Below are 20,925 nucleotides of genomic sequence, written 5' to 3'. Positions count from 1 at the left end.
ATTAGTTTTAAAAATATTTGTATTATTAATAATGTTTATGTTTTAAAATAATTTTATTATCACTTAAATAGTTAACATACACACATTACGTAAATTAGGAAATAATCAAATTATTATTTACGTCGAATCAAGCTTGAATGTTATATAATGTGAACTGAATTATTTGATTCCAAAAGCTACCATTTGGGTTGATTAATGATGTAGAATAAGTGATTTCAAACTTTTAATTAGCTCAATCAACAAATGTATTGTCCTTGATTACTTTTATTTATATATTGTAAAGAGATTCCAGAATTTTAGTTCACAGCAAATGTAGTGTAGCATTAGTTGTGTAGTGGGTGCATGCCATTGGTCCAGATTTTGGGTGGTGAATCAAGTTTTCTAAAGAAATTTATCCAGTTTTTGCTCAATTAATTTTACTGAATACCTACCACAAAGGTTAGGACAGATGGGAAGGTGAAAATAAACTTGAAATGACACCATGTGAGGGGATTGGGTGGGTGAGAGAAGATAATAAACTTGAAATAATACTACTTATGCAACTCATTTTTCCTACTTCTATTGGATAAGTTATTTAACTTATTTTTAAGAAACTTATTTTCGAGACATTTTAACCAATCAAACACAGAAAGATTTGAAAAGATTGTTTTCCTCCCTACTAAACACACTAGTGTATAAAGCCATGGATTAATTGAACCCATTGCTACTAGATCAAAAGCTTTGCAATTTGTATCTTTTTCTTATAAACAAAAGATCTTTTATGTTCCACCTTCTCAATGGATTATGGCTCAACCCTCTATCATTCCTCATCAAAATACAAAACTTGGCATCTAGGGTGTGGCCTAGTGGTTAATGGAATGAGTTAAAAATTATGAGGTTTCAGGTTCAAATCATGTGACAGATCTCTTCGCATCTTCTCGTATATTCTAATCTTAGTAGAAAAAGATTCTTGGTAAATGTTGGTAGTGAGAAATGATATGTATACAATGGAATTAGTCGAGGTACACAAAAATTGGACCAGCCACCATAGTTATTAAAACAAATACAACACTTGATACACCACCCAAAAACTTAACATATGACATGCACCCACAATACATCTAACGCTACACTACATTTACTATTGAATCAAAAACCTAAAATCTCTTTATCATATATAAATAAAGATAATCAAGGATAACACATTTGTTGATCGAGCTAATTAAAAATCGGGTAAAAAACTTAAATATAAAATTTAAGCACCTAAATAACCTCTATCTAACAATAGTTTGACTTTACACCAACATAGCAATAGAATCTTTACAAAATAAAACAAAACAAAACAAAATTAAAAAAAGGGTAAAAAAAAAAAGAAGCAACGCATCATTCAATATTAAATAAGATATTAATTCCTTAATTTACTCCAATTCAGTTACCTTCCACAAATATTCATTACTTAATATTTCTCTCTCATCTCAAAACAACGTATTGTAACCAAAAACAAAGTCTTTATCTCCTGTTTAAGGTCGTTTCAATGGTTGAAAGCAAGAACGTGTCCGTTTTAATTCAGCACGACAAATATGAGATATCACCGGTATGTATCATTTTTTTAAAATTACTTCCGATTTATTTTTGTAAGATTATATAGTTTAATTTTTCAAAAAAAAAAACCAAATGTTTCAGTGGCTGAAAAATCTCTTTTTAAGGCTTTTTTGTTGTGGTTAATCATGAAAATTTTATTATTTGTAAATTGATTTTGATGAATCATTCATGGCACTAATGTTATTTGTATAATTGTTAAAACAAACATTTCGTATGGTTTGTAGATTATGGTATTATGAATTGTAGGATTGCAAATATAATCAAAACCAAGATTAACACCTAATATAACTCGAATTCTATAAATTTACCACTGTTTAATGACAATATTAATATGGAAATCAATGTTAAATAGTAATGTACTCACTTTTTAATTAATTTGGTTATCCAAAATAATTTGATAAAATTCTTGGTAAGATCATGGTGTAATATTGGTTTAAAATATGTATTATTTATCATATTAAATTATACACCATAATGTACACCATTCAAGTACACTATAATTAATGTGTAAATTTTAAAAACAAATAGATATTATATAATGGTATTATGCATTTAGTTGATTGTTTAATTAAACTTATTATATAAATAAATTAGTTATTTTTGGTTAGTTTGTGGTGTAAATGTTTGGTGTATATCATACATTATATATTAGATTGAAATGTACACCAAATTGTCACCATAATGTACACCTTAATCATATAATCATGGTGTTATGCACCGTTGGATTGTAACATATAATCATATTCAATTTTATCAATTTTCATAAATCAATGTTATATATATAGTTGGTTATAAGTTGGTGTTCGAATTTCATTTATAAGAACAATGAAGTGGACACCAATTTTTAACCATATTATACACCATTTCGTATATAACTTTTTTTTGGTGATTAAAAAAAATATGATTGTGTATTTCAAATTTGATTGTTAGAACGGTTGTTTAGTAGGTTCTTTATTTTTATTTTTAAATGTATTGCAGGGAGGTATGTGAATTTCAAGATTGAAGGAGTGATATGTGACGCAAATACCTTTTTTTTTTTTAAAAAAATAATCAAATATCAATATGAGGATTAGCATTGTTGAGTTAATTTTATTTTTTTTATAACACTTTTTTTTTCATAATCTAATTGAATGTTATTAACGGATTTGAATTTTATTGGTTGTTTATTAAACATTTTTTTCAGAATCATATTTAATCATATGATGTAATTAGTTCTACTATTTATGTTGGTTTTCCTTGTGGTATTAAATGTCATTTGGAAAAAAAAGGCACGAAATATCAACTAAATTGGTATATTATATGGGGTAGAATTCAATAATTGTTGGTATATTATATGGTACAATTTTGATATGAGGTAGAATTCAACAATTGTTGGTATATTATATAGTACAAATGTTAGTATTATTATATAGTACAAATGTTAGTATTATTATATGGTACATTTTTTATGTTATAAATTTTTAATGTTATTCGTAAATAGTGTCATATAGTTTTAGTGTAATTTCAAGTTCTATACCACAATGTATACCGTTTTAAAAAACCAATTTATATACTAGTAAAATTGTATTTACAAATAAAAATATATATATTGAAATCATATTGTACATCAATTGATACCATAATAAGATTTCATATTTTCCTTTTTTACAATATTACCTAAAAGAATTCTATTATTGATATACAAATTAGTATGCATAAATAATTATTGTGGTATGCAAATGGTTATTATTAGGGTATGCAAATGTTTTTTTTTATTACTTTGCATATATTGGTACTTATATAATGGAACTTAAATTGGTATTTTTTTTTTTAATAAAAGAATTGAAACGAAAATGTAGAGAGAAGAACAAATTCAAGAGTAATTGTATCAAATAAGGAATGTGTTAAATGGTAGAAATCCTATTAATTAGGCAATAAATTCTCCCCCAAAAAATCAGCACTAGAATTGAAAAAATCAACCAAAAAAATGAGAGAAAGAAACGTGCATCCTAAAAAATAGGATCTTTAAGTAAAAAAATTATATTCAACTATAATTGTCATTGAGAATTCCAAAGTAAATACGATATGTCAAAAATTGTAATGTACACCAAATTGTCACCATAATGTATACAATATTAAAAAATTTATATCCAAAAAAACATGTTTATGCCATTCCATATCCTAATTATATATATATATATATATATATATATATATTATTCTGCAGATAACTTATATCAAGAAAAACAACATGTTTATACTATTCTATTTCATAATTTTACCACCATATATATACACCAAATTTGCACTTAAATAATATCAAGAAAAACAAGAAGTTTATACCATTCTTTATCATTTTTTTTTATCATTATATTATTCTAAAAGTAAAAAAAAACGTAATTGAAGAGAAAGAAAAAATAAAATTAGAAGTGTAGTTTTATTAAGTAAGAAAGAGAAAAAAAAAAAAAGGCAAAAATAATGTAACCAATTATAGTTGTGATTGAAAATAAAAAAAGTAAAAATAATAAATTATGAAACACATAAAATCAGCCCACTAAGCTAAAAAATAGGTGAAAAAATCGTATAAAGATATGTATATTTATTAAGTTGTCAGGTTTGTAATTAAAATGATAATATTATAAATAAAAAGAGTAAATTAACATTATGTAAATTAAAATCTTAAATTGAATATTCTAGTAATTTTTCCTTAAAAATCTAAAACCACTTATTCTGCATCATGAATCAATCCCCGAATGATGGCTTTGAAAATCAAATAATCCAATCCATATTATAACTACATTAACAATAACTTTTACTACTTTTCCTAATTTTGGAACCCCATATCTTCTTTATTGGATTTCCTTCTAATTACTAGCACATAAAATAAGCACAAACGAAGAGCATAAACGAAAACACAAACACTAGTAAAACTGTAGTTCTTTATCAAAGTTTCGAATTCGACCTCAGATATTGAAAAAAAGCATGTTGAAAGCGATTTAGCTAAGATTTTAATGTTGGCACAAAACATAGAATGAAAAATAAATAAAATAACAGTTCTTTGCTTGGTGCGACCACAGTATCTATATATTAGGGATACAATTAATATTGATATAATTTACTCAAGATAGAAGATTACATTTCTTAATTAAATTATATGTATGTAATAATTTACTTTATGTTAAATAAAAGTTATAATATCTTTTAGGATAAGGCACAAGTATACTCTAGACTATGATCAAAATTCCAGAGACACAAATAAACTTAACTAGGGTTTTATTAACCCCAAACTCATTTTTTCGTATTTTTTGCACCTTTTGTGCTGACGTGGCACATTTAACCACCCAAGTTGGATGTGTTTGAACAAACTCACATGCCATGTGTTTCTTATTTATTTATTTTTTATATTATTTTCTTTATCGTGTATTTAATTTATGTTAATACACATATTTTTTTTGCTTGTATAAAAAAATAAATATAAGTTTTAGTATTAAACTTATTAGTTTAAGATAAATAGATATATAAATTATGTGTACTAATTAATTATAAAGTTATCAATTAAAAAAGGACATGTGGCAAATTTGTTCACGCATCACATGTCTTCAAGAGAGTGTGCACTCTCTATGTCACGTCGGCATTTATGGTGTTTTTTTTTCAATTTTAAATTAGTTTGGGACGGTAATACAGCCCTAGTTAAGTTTAGATGTGTATCTAAAATTTTGGTCATAATTTAGGGTTGTACTTGTGCCTTGTCCCAAAAATTAATCATAATTTTGAGATGTGTTATTTGAGTCGAGTTTCTATCGAAGACAACCCTTTTGCCTCTATGAGATGGCGGCAATGTTTGTGTATATTCTTTTTTTTTTCATATTCCATGTTATTATAAATAGGCAGAATGACCTGAAAGACCCTTGTACTTGGCTCCGTTTGTCAGTTGAACTCTCATACTCATCACTTTGTCAACTAGACCCTTAAACCCATTAGAATACAACATTTCAAGTCATTTTCTCCTCCGGTCAGAGTGCATGTAATGGACGCGATTACACGTGAAATTCCACATCATTTTTTAGTGTCACATGCGAAATTAAGTGCTAAAACATTAAAAAAAAATCAAATAGATCAATTTTTTTAATTTCTTGAACTTTTCAAATAGTCATCTTCTTCATATATGGTCACAAATTGAGCACTAGATTCATATCCATTAGATCAAATTCTTCTTGATTTAACTTGTAAATTCAACTACAAGTTCACCAACACAAACTCAATGAACCCCAATCAAAAATTTTAAGTAATTTTACAAATTCACAAGACCCATTTTTTATTTTTTAAGCTTTTTCAAACTTATCAATGGAGTTTTAAAATTTTCAATAGTCACAATCATCCTTCACATTATCCGCATCTCATCGTTGAAACCATCTAATAAAAGAATGATACTAATATTTTTCAAACCTAAAAAACGAAAATTTTAGAAGAAGTTGAGGCTACTGATTTGTATAAAAAAAGAAGAAGAAGAGGCGGAGAAGAGTGAATGTTGGGCTTGAGAAAGAAGAAATTTGAGGGTTGTGGTGAGGGGTAGAAGAGAGAGGGCTGGAGGAGAAGAAGAAAGGGTGGGTGTGGGTGAAGGAGGGTTGAAGAAGATGAATTTTATTTTTTAATTTTGTTAAATTGAATTTTTTAAAAGTAAAATATTGTTTTAACTCGCTTTCAAGCGCGTGTAATCACGCATATTTCCAACTCACCAATATTAATGGCACATAAGCTCGGTCAATAGTCAGATGTGTAACACCCCGTATTCGAAACAGACCAAAAATGCAGATTTTGAGAAGTTGCAGGTGCAACTTACGGTCACCATCCACGGACCGTAGGTCAGACCACGGCCCGTGCTGGTGGTCCATGGTTCACCACTGCAACCTCTCCCCAAACCAGTTGAGAAAAATTAGCTAAGTCCCGACTCATGGACAGACCCACGGTCCGTAGATCAGACCACAGTCCGTGGTCTGTGACCGTGGATCAAGATCTCCTTTACCCAACCTCTGACATGAACTACAGTCGACCAGCACGGACCGTCATTCGATCCACGGTTCGTAGGTCTGACCGTAGATGAGGGTTAGCAGCTAGTTAGATGAAAACTATTGATGGGTCAACTTCATATGGTCATAACTCTTACCAAAAAATGAATTATATGTCCCATGACCTATGGTTAGATAGATAATTGAATCCTCTTTCCAACGCCACCGAGTTTGCTAAATTCTGACATCCGAGTAAAAAGTTATATTCATTTTAGTGAAGCCCTGTCAGGCAGACTCGACCGACGGTTCCAATTGACGGACCGTCGATTGATTGACGGCCCGTCAGTCCCGTCCATCAGTCACTCCGACAGCAGTTAATTCAGGGGTCTTTTGGTCTTTTCCTATTTCATTTAACCCCTTAGATACGTCGTTTTGACCCTAAATCATGAGGTTTTAGTTAGTTTAAACCTAGAAACATAACTAGAACTTACCTTACTCAAAATCATTAATCAAAACTTAGAAAATTAGAAGCAAGAGAGGAGAAAAAGGTCAAGAACCCTAGTTCAAGAACGCAACAAGGTTCCATCAGTTCCAGCCCCGAAATCAAAAGATTTCTCCGTGAAATTCGTCACCAGGTATGTGAGATTTCACTAGTGGGTTCCTTTCGCCCATTAGGTCCCCTAGAATTCAGTCAGATTCTTGATTCCATGATTATGAACAGACCTAGGGTTTCTAGAATTACAACAGATCATCATGAATTAGTTATTTAAATATTCCAAATCAGATTATCATGTTATTGCTCAGTTTCTTACATAAACTTCAGAACCCTAGCTATGTATTTCATTAGTTCTTGAATTACACATGCTAGGTCAGATATTTCAGTTATTCAGATATACATGCTCCAGTTTTATGCCACATTATCAGTATATTTCAGCATACACCCTATTTTGAGTTATAAATCTTGAGAAGCTTTTCTTTAAGACAACACTTGAGTTTTAAACTGAGTTTTTGAGAAAGTTAAGATGAGTTTTGAGAAAGAGCTTCTAATACATGATTAGTATGACAATTGAGTAGGTCATCAATGTATGAATAGTATGGTATCTAGATATACCATCAATGTTTATGCAGTATGACTTCCCAAGTCATCAATGATCAGAGTATTGTTTTCTAAAAATGAGTTTCCAAGTATGAGTATCTATATGTCAGTATTTTAAGTTATTCAGTATTTCAGTCATAATATATTCAGTTATACATGCCTCAGTTTATGAATGCATTATTATCAGATTAATTGTTGCATTCTCAGTTTGCATGTTCAGTTTCGAGCTATCCAGTATTAACAGAAATTCAGTCATAACCAGTTAACTACTTAATTCACTGGGAGTAGCATAATACCGAGTTGGACTAGGGTTCAGCGTACCCATATAGTCCCAGAACTACGAGCCACGTAGGTGTAAGTCCCTTATGTGGGCAACATCAGTTTAGTGATCACGCCAGCATGCCTCTATACCTCTGGCAAGGTATATTGGGTCCTATCGATGAGGCGTATACATCGGACTCCACATTTAGCTCATGTGGTTTTATGTCGGTTATTAGTAGCTCCCACAGTTCAGTCAGATTTTATTGCATTGACCATTTATCAGTATATTCAGTATTCAGTCTCAGCATGTTATAAATTGGTAATTGCATTCAGTTAGCTCAGCATTCAGTATCTATATCATGTTCAGATTATTTCATTGTTTTATTGCTTTGTTCAGTTATATGTTATTTCAGCTTTACTCTATCCTGCATGCTCAGTACCTTTCAAGTATTGACGCATACGTGCGCTACATCTTCTCGTGATGTAGGTTCAGGTTCTCAGCATCCAGATCACGCTTAGATCGGTTCCCGATTTCTAGTTCAGCAGAATCAGTGGTGAGTCATCATTCTCCGAGGACAATAGTCATGAGTTTCTTTTCAGTATTTTAGTCCTTTAGTTTCAGTTTTGCTAGACTTAGCTGGAGCCTGTCCCAACATTTCTAGTCAGTTTAGAGGCTTATTTCAGACATAGTTAGATTCAGCTTAGTATTGAGTTAATATCTTCTTTGTATTAAACTCATCAGTTATCATATATCTCAGTTATAGTATATGGGTATTCCCCATCTTTTCATCTTATTTATGATTTAGCTTCCGCACAGTTTCTATTATTCAGATTATATTTAGTATGCTCATGATCATACCAGCAGGGTTAGTTTGGGATCACTTGTGGTCCTAGGTCCCGTGTCCGCGTCTCGGGGGTAGCTCGGGGCGTGACAAGAGGGGTTTAAAATATTGTGTTTTGATGAGTTTAAGGGTTTGGTTGGCAAAGTGATGAGTAGGAGGATCCAACTGACAAACGGAGCCAAGTACAGGGGTCTCCCAGGTCATTCCGCCTTATAAATATAATCAGCTTGATGATGCAAAATCACATTATTATATTGACAATGTATGTAACTTAAACTCTAGTTTTATTTAGTTTAATTAATACGTAAGAACCAAGTCTTTTTTAATATCAACGTTAATTTACTAAATGACTTACAACAACTACTAAACTATACTGGTTACAATCTGATTATTCTTATATACATATGCAACTTTTGTCAAACAGGGGAATTATGGTAATTAGGATAGGATAATCAGTAAATCACTCAGTTTTATAATGTTAAAAATTCACAATAGAACCAGTCAAAGTGCAGCTAACATCAACAATCAGGGTGAAGGAACTCTAACAATGAGTACAGATATAAGTTTTGCTTTACTATGTGAAGCCAAAAATAGGTTACAAAATACTACTCATATTCATTTTATATACATCACTATTTTTAACTTCAAATATGCACATATGGACACATAACAGACAGCCACCAATGATCTCTTGAATCCCCAGTGAGCTGTGTTCTAACCCCAAAGATACACATTTAAATTAATGTTGTACTGCCGAGCTAATATCCCTAGTTGTTGATTCTGTGGTGTGGGTGGAAAGAGCGGGGAAAGGGAGAACTAAAGGTCATGATTTCAAATTCCGATAAACACAAGATGCTAACATCAAAGCGCCTCTGTAAAGGTTGAGCACGGCTGATTCAAAATAATTGACAAAGAAGATAATCAAGAAATATATGATATGGTTAGACATTTATGAGGTTCAACAGCATGTGCGATGAAAGAATTTGAGTATATAAGGAAAAGTAGAGGCACACATCAAACCTTGTCCATCAAGGTAACTTAACATACCTATCCAAAAATACCCATGTAAGTATATATATCGAGGCAGAGTGGAAAGTATAATGGGACATACAACAGTATTGACGCCAATGCGAGATCCTAAACGAATTCTAGAACAGGCATATCCATCATCTTCACAGCTATTGCTATCATTATCTCCAAATCCCAGTTTGCATATTAATTGCATCCTGCTCTGTCTCATAGACAGAAGATCGATCATCTTTCACAATTGAGAAAGCCAGCCTATATAATATATCTTTAAGAACTTGTGTCAAACAACATATAATTCAACGACTTACAGACAAGTCTCTACTCAGTTGTGTTGTGTTTGATAGTAATACGACATTCTGCTATGTAGTTGTGTAACATCACCATTTGGAAGCTCATTGAATGACGTCTATTTCCCTTTTTGTACTCTTACATCCTCTCATTCATTGAAAGTTGTCTGCAATGTTTATACGTGCAACTTTGTCAAGCTTTTTGTGAATAAGTCAAAACCTATAATAGAATCGCATATCTCAAAACGTCCTCCAACATACAAAGATGCCACAAGCATGCAATGAAACTTGGTAGCATATCACTGAAGTAAGATTTCACACAGGCTACATAAGTAGAGTGTAATAGTAGATGCACGAATAAATGGATTTGGGTTTAAAAATTTTGCCAATACATGTAGCAGAGGAAGACAATCTAGCACAGCAAACCGTTGAGACATATCGCTATATCACTGCCTATTTCACATATAATTATCTCAGAAGCTGCTACTCAGCCAATTGTTCATAGTTGGGAGAAGGCCAGCACAATCTTTTAGAACCAAACAAAGAAGGTCGGAAAATACAATTTTGCCCTTAATATGAAGCACACATGTCGACCAGGAGCAGTCTGCTTCTAGACTCTTATACTAAGTAGTAATTTTTATAACTCAAACTCGAAACGTATTCTGACATATCCGTCATATATACTCGTTAATGATAAACTGGGTTAACTATGCCAAAGACCATACAAAAACCAAAAGATGTACCAACTTTTACTTATGATCAATTAGAGGATATTAAAGTGAATGGTGGAAAATGAAGTTTGTTGATGTACCAACATAACCTGTATTGTTCATATTTTTCTTCCTTCAATGTAATCTAAAATCATCATTCGTGATACACAAACAAACAAACGACAACATACACAGTGTAATCCCACAAGTGGGGTCTGAGAAAGGGGATAGTGTGTATGCAAACCTCAGCCCTACCTTGGGAGGTAGAGAGCATGTTTTTGATAGACCCTCGATTCAAGTAAAAGCATTCCAAAGCAGTTTGAAAAACAAAACAAAGGGAGTGAAGAAGCCAAGAAAAAATGCTTAAGAAAGGCATACTAAAAAAGAAACATTCACTACAACAAATAATACAATAATCGAAGTGCAAGAAACATTAAAAAGTAACAGAAATGGAATAATATATTCATATACCAGACAAGTTCATACAAGCAGTGATAAATTTGCAAATGTAGAAAAACGCCGTACAGCTTTAACTAATATTTTAACCTAACCATTAAAATCAAGTATCCATAGATGCAGATAGCAAATGCACACCTTGAAATTCTTAAACCACTGAAACTGACTCATCTTAACTCTTGTTTCATCTCCATTCACATCTCTAATTACTGAAGTCCTAACATATCCCCTACAATTCACTCTTCTTCTCAAATCCACACATCTTCTTAGGTTATCAAGTGTGGAGATGAGGCAACTTTTAAGAGTAAGCCGAAGTCATCAGTAACAGCCACGGTTAGGACCAAGAATCTAAACCTTCAAGTTTGTGACAGTCTTAATTACTCGTTTGAGGACTGTAGGTCCAGATATGAAGAGATACAGGCATGTCTGCTCTGAGTTGTCTGTTACCTAACAAGATCAGAATACAGACACTAAGAAAGGTGATATCCTCTATTTCAGCAAAAACTAGGTCTTTAACACATGATCAGCAACTGGCCAGTCTACTTATCATCTACCAAGAGATGCACATGAACTAAACAAATCCTTGAACTACTAGGTATCACTTTCCAGTAATTTATACTCCAAAAAGAACTTTGGTAGGACTTGGAAAACAAACATGTCAGAGCACCAGGACAAAAAAAATTAAGCTATACAGGCTGATGTCAATAATCAAATATGTGAACCGACAGAATGATCCAGAAGCAAATTCCATAATTGAACTAAAAGGTCTTTCTACATCTCAATTACCTCAAGATCAGTGATGTATATAACTACTCTCAATTCATATTTACTTTTTAACATAACATTCATGTCCACTTCATTCATTATGCTAAGGACTATTAAAAGCAAATGAAAAATAGATAAAACCAAGAAAACTGAGGAAAAGCTATTAGCGTTATAACCAATGTACCTCATGAAAACAACTACTGAGAAAATTATACACAACGTAAACCAACGAACCCTTATAATCAGTCTTTCTTATAATAAATATAACTCAGACCACCTTTAATTCATTCAATCACAATTAACCACATTACATTTGCCAATATCAAAAAACTACTCCTAAAAATTCAATAGATTTTCACCTTAAAACAAGCACAGATCACCGTCAGAGTCCAACCCGGCACTGTCATGCACCACCAAGCAAGGTACCCGATGAATTATTTGACCCGACCCCACTGACAAATCCTTACAGTAGACCCTTACAAACCTCCTCCTCGCTCTCCAAGCCCCAGCCTTAAACTTCACCCTAGCCACCATCCTCACATTGAACCCAATTGCACCTCTTCGAGACCTTTCTTTGTTCATCCTATCAGAATCTAGTGCGTTCATCAAGATTACAGTCAGATAAATTTGGTTAGTCCATGGTCTTAGGTTCAAACCCTTCAGGATGACTCAGATGGTTTGGCTTTGGACTTCCATAATAGAGGTCTCAAGTTCCAAACCCCTTATTGGCTTTCAAGATAGATGAACTCACCGAGTCTCGCAAGATGAAGAACAACCAAACAACAACAACAACATACCCAGTGAAATCCCACTAGGTGGAGTCTGGGGAGGGTAGAGTGTACGCAGACCTTACCACTACCTCGTGGAGGTAGAGCGGCTGTTTCCGGGAGACCCTCAGCTCAAGTACATCAAATCTAAGTGAAAGGAGAGAAATATATAAAACATAACAACCAATACAGAAAATAGTGTATAATCAACAAATGAGACAATAACATCAAGAAAGTAATGTGAGGAGTGAAACGCAGTAAACAACATAAGGCTAGGACTACTCCAAACGCTAACAACCCATACCCTCGCAAGGGAAGACAACACGCTAACCCTACTAACCTTCAACCTTAATACGCGACCTCCACTCCTTCCTATCTAGAGTCATGTCCTCGGTAATGTGAAGCAGAGCCAAGTCCTGTCTAATCACCTCTTCCCAATACTTCTTAGGCCTACCTCTACCCCTCCGCGTACCCTCTACCACCAGCACCTGGCACCTCCTCACTGGGGCGTCTGCGCTCTGTCTCTTCACATGTCCAAACCATCTCAGTCTCGCTTCCCTCAGCTTGTCCACCACAGAGGCCACTCCCACCTTCTCCCGGATAACCTCATTCCTAATTTTGTCGCTCCTAGTGTGCCCACACATCCATCTCAACATCCTCATCTCCGCAACATGCATTTTTTGAACATGTGCGTTCTTGACTGGCCAACACTCCGCTCCATACAACAAGGCCGGTCTAACTACCACTCTGTAGAACTTACCTTTAAGTTTAGGTGGAATTTTCTTATCACACAATACTCCAGAGGCAAGCCTCCATTTCATCCAAGCAACCCCAATGCGATGTGTGACATCATCGTTGATGTCACCACTCCCTTGGATTACAGACCCAAGATACTTAAAACTTTCTTTCTTAGGAATGATCTGTGCGGCAAGTCTCACTTCCACATCTGTCTCATCCAACACATCACTGAATTTGCACCCCAAATATTATGTTTTAGTCCTACTCAACCTGAACCCTTTGGACTCCAGCGTTTGTCTCCACACCTCCAACCGCGCATTAACTCTGTCCCGCGTCTCATCAATCAGTACTATGTCATCCGCAAATAACATACACCATGGGACCTTCTCCTGAATAGACCGCGTCAACTCATCCATCACCAAAGCAAATAGGAAAGGGCTAAGGACTGATCCCTGGTGCAGCCCCATCTCAACCGGGAAATGTTCTGAGTCTCCTCCAACTGTTCTAACCCGAGTCATGGCTTCACCGTACATGTCCTTTATCGCCCTAATATAAATCATCGGGACACCTTTAGACCCCAAGCACCTCTAGAGGACATTCCTCGGTACTTTGTCATAGGCCTTTTCAAGGTCAATGAACACCATATGTAGGTCTCTCTTCCTTTCTCTATATTTTTCTACCAGTCTACGCATAAGATGAATGGCTTCGGTAGTCGAACGTCCCGGCATGAATCCAAACTGATTCTCAGAGATGGACTCCCCTCTTCTCACCCTCATCTCCACCACTCTCTCCCAAATCTTCATAGTATGGCTCAACAATTTGATACCCCTGTAGTTGTTACAGTTTTGGATATCACCCTTGTTTTTATACAACAGAACCATTGTACTCCACCTCCATTCATCAGGCATTTTTGCTGTCTTAAGGATAACATTAAACAGCCCAGTTAACCATTCTATGCCTGCCTTGTCCGTGCTCTTCCAAAATTCCACCGGAATCTCATCGGGTCCGGTCGCTCTTCCCCTGCTCATCCTACTAATAGCCCGTATAACCTCCTAGGTCCTAACGCACCTACAGTACCCAAAATTGCAAAATCTTCTACAAAGAGAACAGACCAATGGCTGCCACAATTTTGTTTGCAGAGTTTTCTGATCTGGGTAATATGAGTAAATTTGTTATGCTATGCCTAGACCATGCCAATTCTCTATACGAATGTCTTTTCAATTCGTGAAAATATTTGTGCCTTTTTTTTTTTTTAAATCAGTAAAAGTTGTATTCCTCAGCATTCAGGGCTATGTTGGCCACCTCCAAAATTTACAAAAGAGTCATGGATATTTACAAGGAACCTAAGGAAGAAATTCTGGGAGAAGGCTGTTGATATTGATGAACTTTCCGGTCCTGGTGAAGATTGGTGGGGTGTGAGAGGGGAGATGCGGGATGATTTTAACCACAGCATAAGGCCATTTCTTATGCAGAACATTTTTAAAATAGTAGGTTTGTAGAGTCAGTTTTAGATGTTTACTGGGAGCTTCCACCTGTGGCTGGTCCTTCATTAACTCACCAGATGAGCTACGATCCTGCTCGTGCATCAAGTCCTATTGTTGAAGATGGCAGGTATGGCTTGTTTCAGAGGCTTGGCTTATCTGGACCAGAGGCATCTGTGATCAATGATTACACTCAAATGGTCCATCTTCAGGTTTCAAAAGAATGAGATTTTGGTTGCCACTGCATATAAGTTGTAGTTTTGTATTAGCGATCTTCGTGTTTACTGTTCTTTTAGTTCTTTCCGGTGTAACGCTTGAGAGGCCGTCTCTGAGCTGCAATAGATTTTACTCCTACAATCTTTCAGATGTCCATTTATCCCCGGGTCACTCTGATGTTTGTGCAGAGTAACAGAAGTCTGATGAGTGAAATTTTATCCCAATCTGAATAATGTGCTCGTAAATTATATGCTAGAAAATAGCTCATGTGAAACAACTCTCCTTGTGCTCGCTATTTATCTTTGCCTTTATCACAAATATGTTAGAATGGTTAAGAAGAGAACTAAATGTCGTGATCTGACACCCACTCCTGATGTTATCCTAGCCTTTTATCCCCCACTTGAACATCTACTCAACTGAAATGAGGTTGAGAAATGAGAAGTAGCTGAGGTTGAGCAGTCCAGAAGCTTCTCTAAATGGATTTCAGTTTGAATGGTTTAGTATTTGTTACTAGATAAGCAATGGGTGCTTATTTCAAGCCTAAGCCCAGTCCTTTTTTTCTTTAACTGGGCACTCAGAAAACATGAGCAGGAAAGCTCAGAATTTGGAATCACATTCCACTCCATCCTGCTTGCTGTGATATCTTGAATCCAAAGGAGAAGATTGACTGAAATGTGGGAAGGATTTGTACTTCTCCAGTCCAATAGGGATTATAAGCTATGTTGCTCGGACTCCCAAAAATGTCACCACACCCATGTCGGATCCTAAATATGCATTATTTTTTAAAGATCCGACACACATCCAGCAATATTTTGTCTCTATTTTCTGTTACTGAGCAAGAAGGGAGATATTCCCTTCATAACATAACAACCTTTGTCACCTTTTTTTTCTTCTAAAACGGCGGCATCCGAGGCAGCTGTGCACCTTCGACTAATTTCATGAGGTACCTAATTTCATGAGGTACCTAATATCTCTCGCCAACACAGAATAATAGTGGGACACTCATAGACAGGACTAAAAGAAAGGATAACATTCAAACACTCAAAGACAGGAGAGGCAAATAACCGAAATAACTCAAGTAGAAGAGCTCAGTTTCTGAGTGAAAATGCTCTTTTCAATAAAAAGAAACATAGTACAAGTACCAAGTCACTCTATCTAGTAAGGCTTGGACTAATGGAAAGAAATCACAGGTGTTCTTGCCCTCGCTAAAAAAAATTTAACCTCAATATAACCTTTTAATAATCCATCAAAATTTACCCACTTAAGGCAAAAGCCTTAAATGGTAACACTATAAATCTATAATCAATCAATCAAAATCTAAGAATAAATTAGGATACAACAAAATGTTACTCTACTATCTTCACTTTTCTTCTCTTTCCAAGAATGAACTATATTCCGATGCAATTGTATGGGGAGTAACCTTAGCGAGGACGATATACTGATGTTAATGGAAGAACTTTGTAAGATAGTCCGATGAAATTGCTGAAAGATCACCTCCATAATGCTTAATTCTTCATCTAGTTTATTTGGTCATGCAAAATAGTACAGTGATGCGAGGCATATGAAGAGGTCAGTAAGAAGAAGACCCACAGCATCGAAGACGAACTTTGGAGCAAATAAGCCCCATACCATCAAGTGTCGCCTTTGAATCGTAACACATATAATTGTAAGTGTCATAGATATAGCCATAGTAAGTCCGTACATCAAATAGACCTGGCATAACTGGAGAAAAAACAGTGGTTTCCTTTTCTCAGCCTGGACTTCTGGATGTCGTCGGCAAGCAACGATAAGTGGAAGTCCCATTACCGGAAGAATGTGGGAGAAACCAAATGTATCTATGGTAAGCAGGGCAGCTTGACGAATAAGGTTGAATTCATCAAACCCAACGAATGCGGAAGCATAGCGCAGGCCATCGAAGGCACACCAATGTCCAGTGCAGAAAAACAGACACACAGCTAAAAGACTCCATTTTGCCACCGGAGAAGAATATGAAGTTGAACTGTCGTAATAGTCATTCTTTGCTCGTTCCAACGTCATCAACCTAATTACACACCACCCTTGAATTACTGCTACTAGAGCAACTAGAGGACCTTGTTTCCCGGATAAAATGATTATTGTTGAACTCCATGCTGATAACATGGCAGTTACTTTAACAATTGTATCTTCCTCCCAACCTGAAGTTTTCTCTTTACCAAAAAGTTGAGATATTGCTAATAAAAATAATTGTAGAAGACCAATAACATAGATGATCCGAGGAATCCAATATGCTTTTATATCCACAATAATTGTGCTTGGTCTGAATAAGTTACCATCTAAAGCCCAAGCCAGAGCTATAAGAGAAGAAGCAAATATGGTTCCAACGGCAACTAACTTGAATATCCCCCGACAAGAACTGTGCGTGATGCTCTTGTAATAAAGTATATAAGCTAAAATGACAAGAGCTAAAAAGGGCAATATATCAGCAACATAAATCCATAAGTTGGTGCCGTTGTCAACGCTTACAGTCCATGAAGCAAATGACTTCAAAAATAAAGAATTGACAGCCTGCTTTGACTGTCCAAGTTCAATACCAAATCTGAGAAGAGGAACCACCAGAACAAAAAGAAATCCTTCAAGAAACATCTTCTTTTTTACTATTGCATGACGTAATTGAAGCATTCCAGCCGTGGCCAACAGAAAACTTGCTGTTTTACCTTCCTCCAAGATGAAACTATTTGAAAGAAAACTGAAAGAACGAATCAGCACAGCAGCATAAGCAAAAATAGCCTCAAAAGAAACAACAAAATCTCCACCACGAGGAAGATAGCAACTGCATAGTTTGTCCAATTTCTTGATGGTGAAAATATGAACAAAAAGAGAGAGCACCAAGATGCATAAACCAGTGCCCATCATCTTTAGATTGAACTCTGTCCATTTGGAACGAGCAAGTGCAGTAATACTTGACAGGAAATTAGAATAAGCTTCAACTTGCTTCTTCAGTTGAGGTAACAATGTTGAACAACTTTCACTTTTACAATTCAAAACAGCTTCTTTGGTATGTAACCAATTATCATGGGCCTGAGCATAGAGGCTCGATACATGAGACATATCTTTGTCTGAAAATCCTATCACTGATGAAGCTGAATATACATCAATGTATCTTTTCACCTGCCATGTATTCATGCAGAGGACATTGACGTAGTTCTGCATCCACCTTTCCGATCCTGAGAGATTTATTCCACTTTCAGGGGTAAAGATGTCCAAGTTCCAAGTACCAGCAGCTAATGCATACAGTTCAGGATTAACACGCCCGATGCTTCCAAAAGGATAAGGAATGCCAAGCAGAGCAGATACTGTTGCAGCAAAGTCAAGCTGCTCAATGGAGCTAGTGCATATCTTCCTCTTCTCTGTGTCAAGCCGACAAGATGAGCTATCAGTTTCAGACGGTAAGGAAGACGGATTCTTTTGCAAACTCATAGCAAATAGTGACGTTTCAACCTCTTCTGGAGCACCTCCACCATGATCACCGTTGATGGTTTGCCCATGATCACCCATCACAAGAAGCAGAGTATTTTCATGTAACCCGCCAGGTCCACTTTGGCTTTCCAGGACATCAACAACTTTCTCCAAAATCCCATTGTACTGCTCCAACTTTTCTATCATTTCAGTGGAATCAACACCAAAAATATGTCCGGCATGATCCACGCCAAGAAAATGTGCTATAAGTACATCCCAATCTTCTTGATACAAGTATGGAAACAAGTGCTCAACGCAGCCATTATCTACCGTGTCAAGGTCTTTAACATTAAATGAAGGGAATGGATGAGATATATTAAAATGTTGAGGAAACAGTTGAACCCACGTGTCATCCCCCATCATCACAACTCGCTTGCCATTCTTAGCCATCTGATAAATCAAATTATCTTCAATGATAGCTGGTGCGCCAAAGCTGTTACCCACATCAATAAAAGTTGGAAGCCCACCAGTTGTTAATCCCTTTAGACGTTGCAAACTGGTTGTTGGAGGATCAGCAATAGCTTTAAAGATCTTAGCAAACGAACCTGGCTGAGATGCCAACTCGTGCAACACCTGCAATCTGTCCATCCACGGTTTTTTCTCATCAAAAAAGGTACTTGGAGCAACAAAGTCATACCTGAGAGCATCAAGAACGATGATAACAATTCGATCAACGGCTGGTTTCGTCCAGCACCCTTTAGAATGGTTAACCATTTGATCATCTTGAGAAGGAGAGAAGCATGGAGATTGTTGAATATCAGAGCAGTGACTATATTGTGAAAGTTCAGTGCGAGTTAGGAGGAATCCTCTGGTGAAGACAAGAATAGCCAATCCATGAAGTATCAGTATCCCAAGGAACACCACGAAAGCCCATCTCCGCTTGCCCAAATTCTCACTTTTCCATGAAACCTCACCACTCTTCGACATTGTAAACAGAGGGACAGTGATCAATTTTTAGTGGTAATTATGTATCTGCATCAAGTGTGACACTAATGAATCTTTAAGAACTCCAACATTTGCCACCTAATTAATAAAGGAGAAGGTAACAATGATGTGTAGAACTGATTCACATAAATTAAAGAGGAGTAAAAGAAGCAATTACAAAAGGTTTGATATATATAACATGCTGTCAAAGTAACACTAGCCATTGTAAAGAGGGGCAAAAGGAGCAATTACAAAAGGTTTTGATATATATAACATGCTGTCAAAGTAACACTAGCCATTGTAAAGAGGGGCAAAAGGAGCAATTACAAAAAAGGAAATAAGGAAACTAGAGGTATCTTCACATATCACAAAACATCAAGCACAAAATTTATAACTTCTATCAAGAAGCTCACAAGCATTATGTATTGCTAAAGAAGGAATTTCCTTTACCAAAAGAGGATATAAATATCATTCCATAAAGATGAGCAAGAGATGGAACAAATATACAACCAATATAGTTGTTTGACATTATATGATAACAGATGACATTAGCAACTATTATTGATTTTCTAGAGAATGGAAGAGTTCCTCGAATAAAAGTGCAGCTTCTTACTACACAACACATGCGCATAGAGCAGAGTTAGATTTTGTAGGAACTCACGTAGTAGGAAATTCAGTGATGTTGGTGTTTCTCTAACTGATTTTTAAAAGTTCTCTTTCTAAATTGGAAACTTATGCAGCTGCCAAGCAATAAAGGGGGTATGTTTGAGATTAGTCCTTTCGTTTCACAGCGATCATTAGGTATAATCTCAACTATGACAAGAGCTGGAGCTAATTTTTGTTCTAGATCAACATGATTTCTATTTTTCACAAGCACAGACTATGCAACAAAAATATGACCAACTTACATGAGAATCATGATCAAGATTGTACACTTGATCACCAACCTTTTAATGTAAACCTGATTATCAACTTTTCCTAAACATATAAATTTCTTGTTTTCTACATTAGGTCAAATACTTGACGGTCTATCTTTAATTTACTGTAATTATTGCAGACAGTAACGTGCTATTCTACATGCTAGAATAAAAAAATAATATTTTTCAAAAAATTATTATCAATTTACCTGATATCACATATAAGGACATTGCATCTCTCCTCTTTGTCAAGTTTCGAAGCATATGAAGTTTGAATCATACTTCATTTTCAGCTGTCGGAAAATTTAAAAAATAAGTAACTTCATCAGTCAGCGAGTTTGAATCAGTAGACAATTGTTTTAGAAGAGTATAAAC

At 35.1% G+C, this 20,925-nt stretch overlaps 1 protein-coding gene across 1 annotated transcript; it reads right to left on the bottom strand.

Annotated features, from left to right (window-relative positions):
• Positions 1–16,542: 16,542 nt before the first annotated feature.
• Positions 16,543–19,722, bottom strand: LOC125808529 (uncharacterized). The gene has a single exon (XM_049488209.1). The coding sequence runs from the start codon at positions 19,634–19,636 to the stop codon at positions 16,745–16,747; it is 2,892 nt and encodes a 963-aa protein (XP_049344166.1). The 5' UTR covers positions 19,637–19,722; the 3' UTR covers positions 16,543–16,744.
• Positions 19,723–20,925: the final 1,203 nt, after the last annotated feature.

Source organism: Solanum verrucosum, unplaced genomic scaffold (assembly GCF_900185275.1).
Source record: "Solanum verrucosum unplaced genomic scaffold, falcon-dt-bn FXZP01000160.1, whole genome shotgun sequence".
Lineage (NCBI taxonomy): Eukaryota > Viridiplantae > Streptophyta > Magnoliopsida > Solanales > Solanaceae > Solanum > Solanum verrucosum.
The sequence above is the reverse complement of the archived record's forward strand: the minus strand, read 5'-3'. Positions and strand labels throughout refer to the sequence as shown.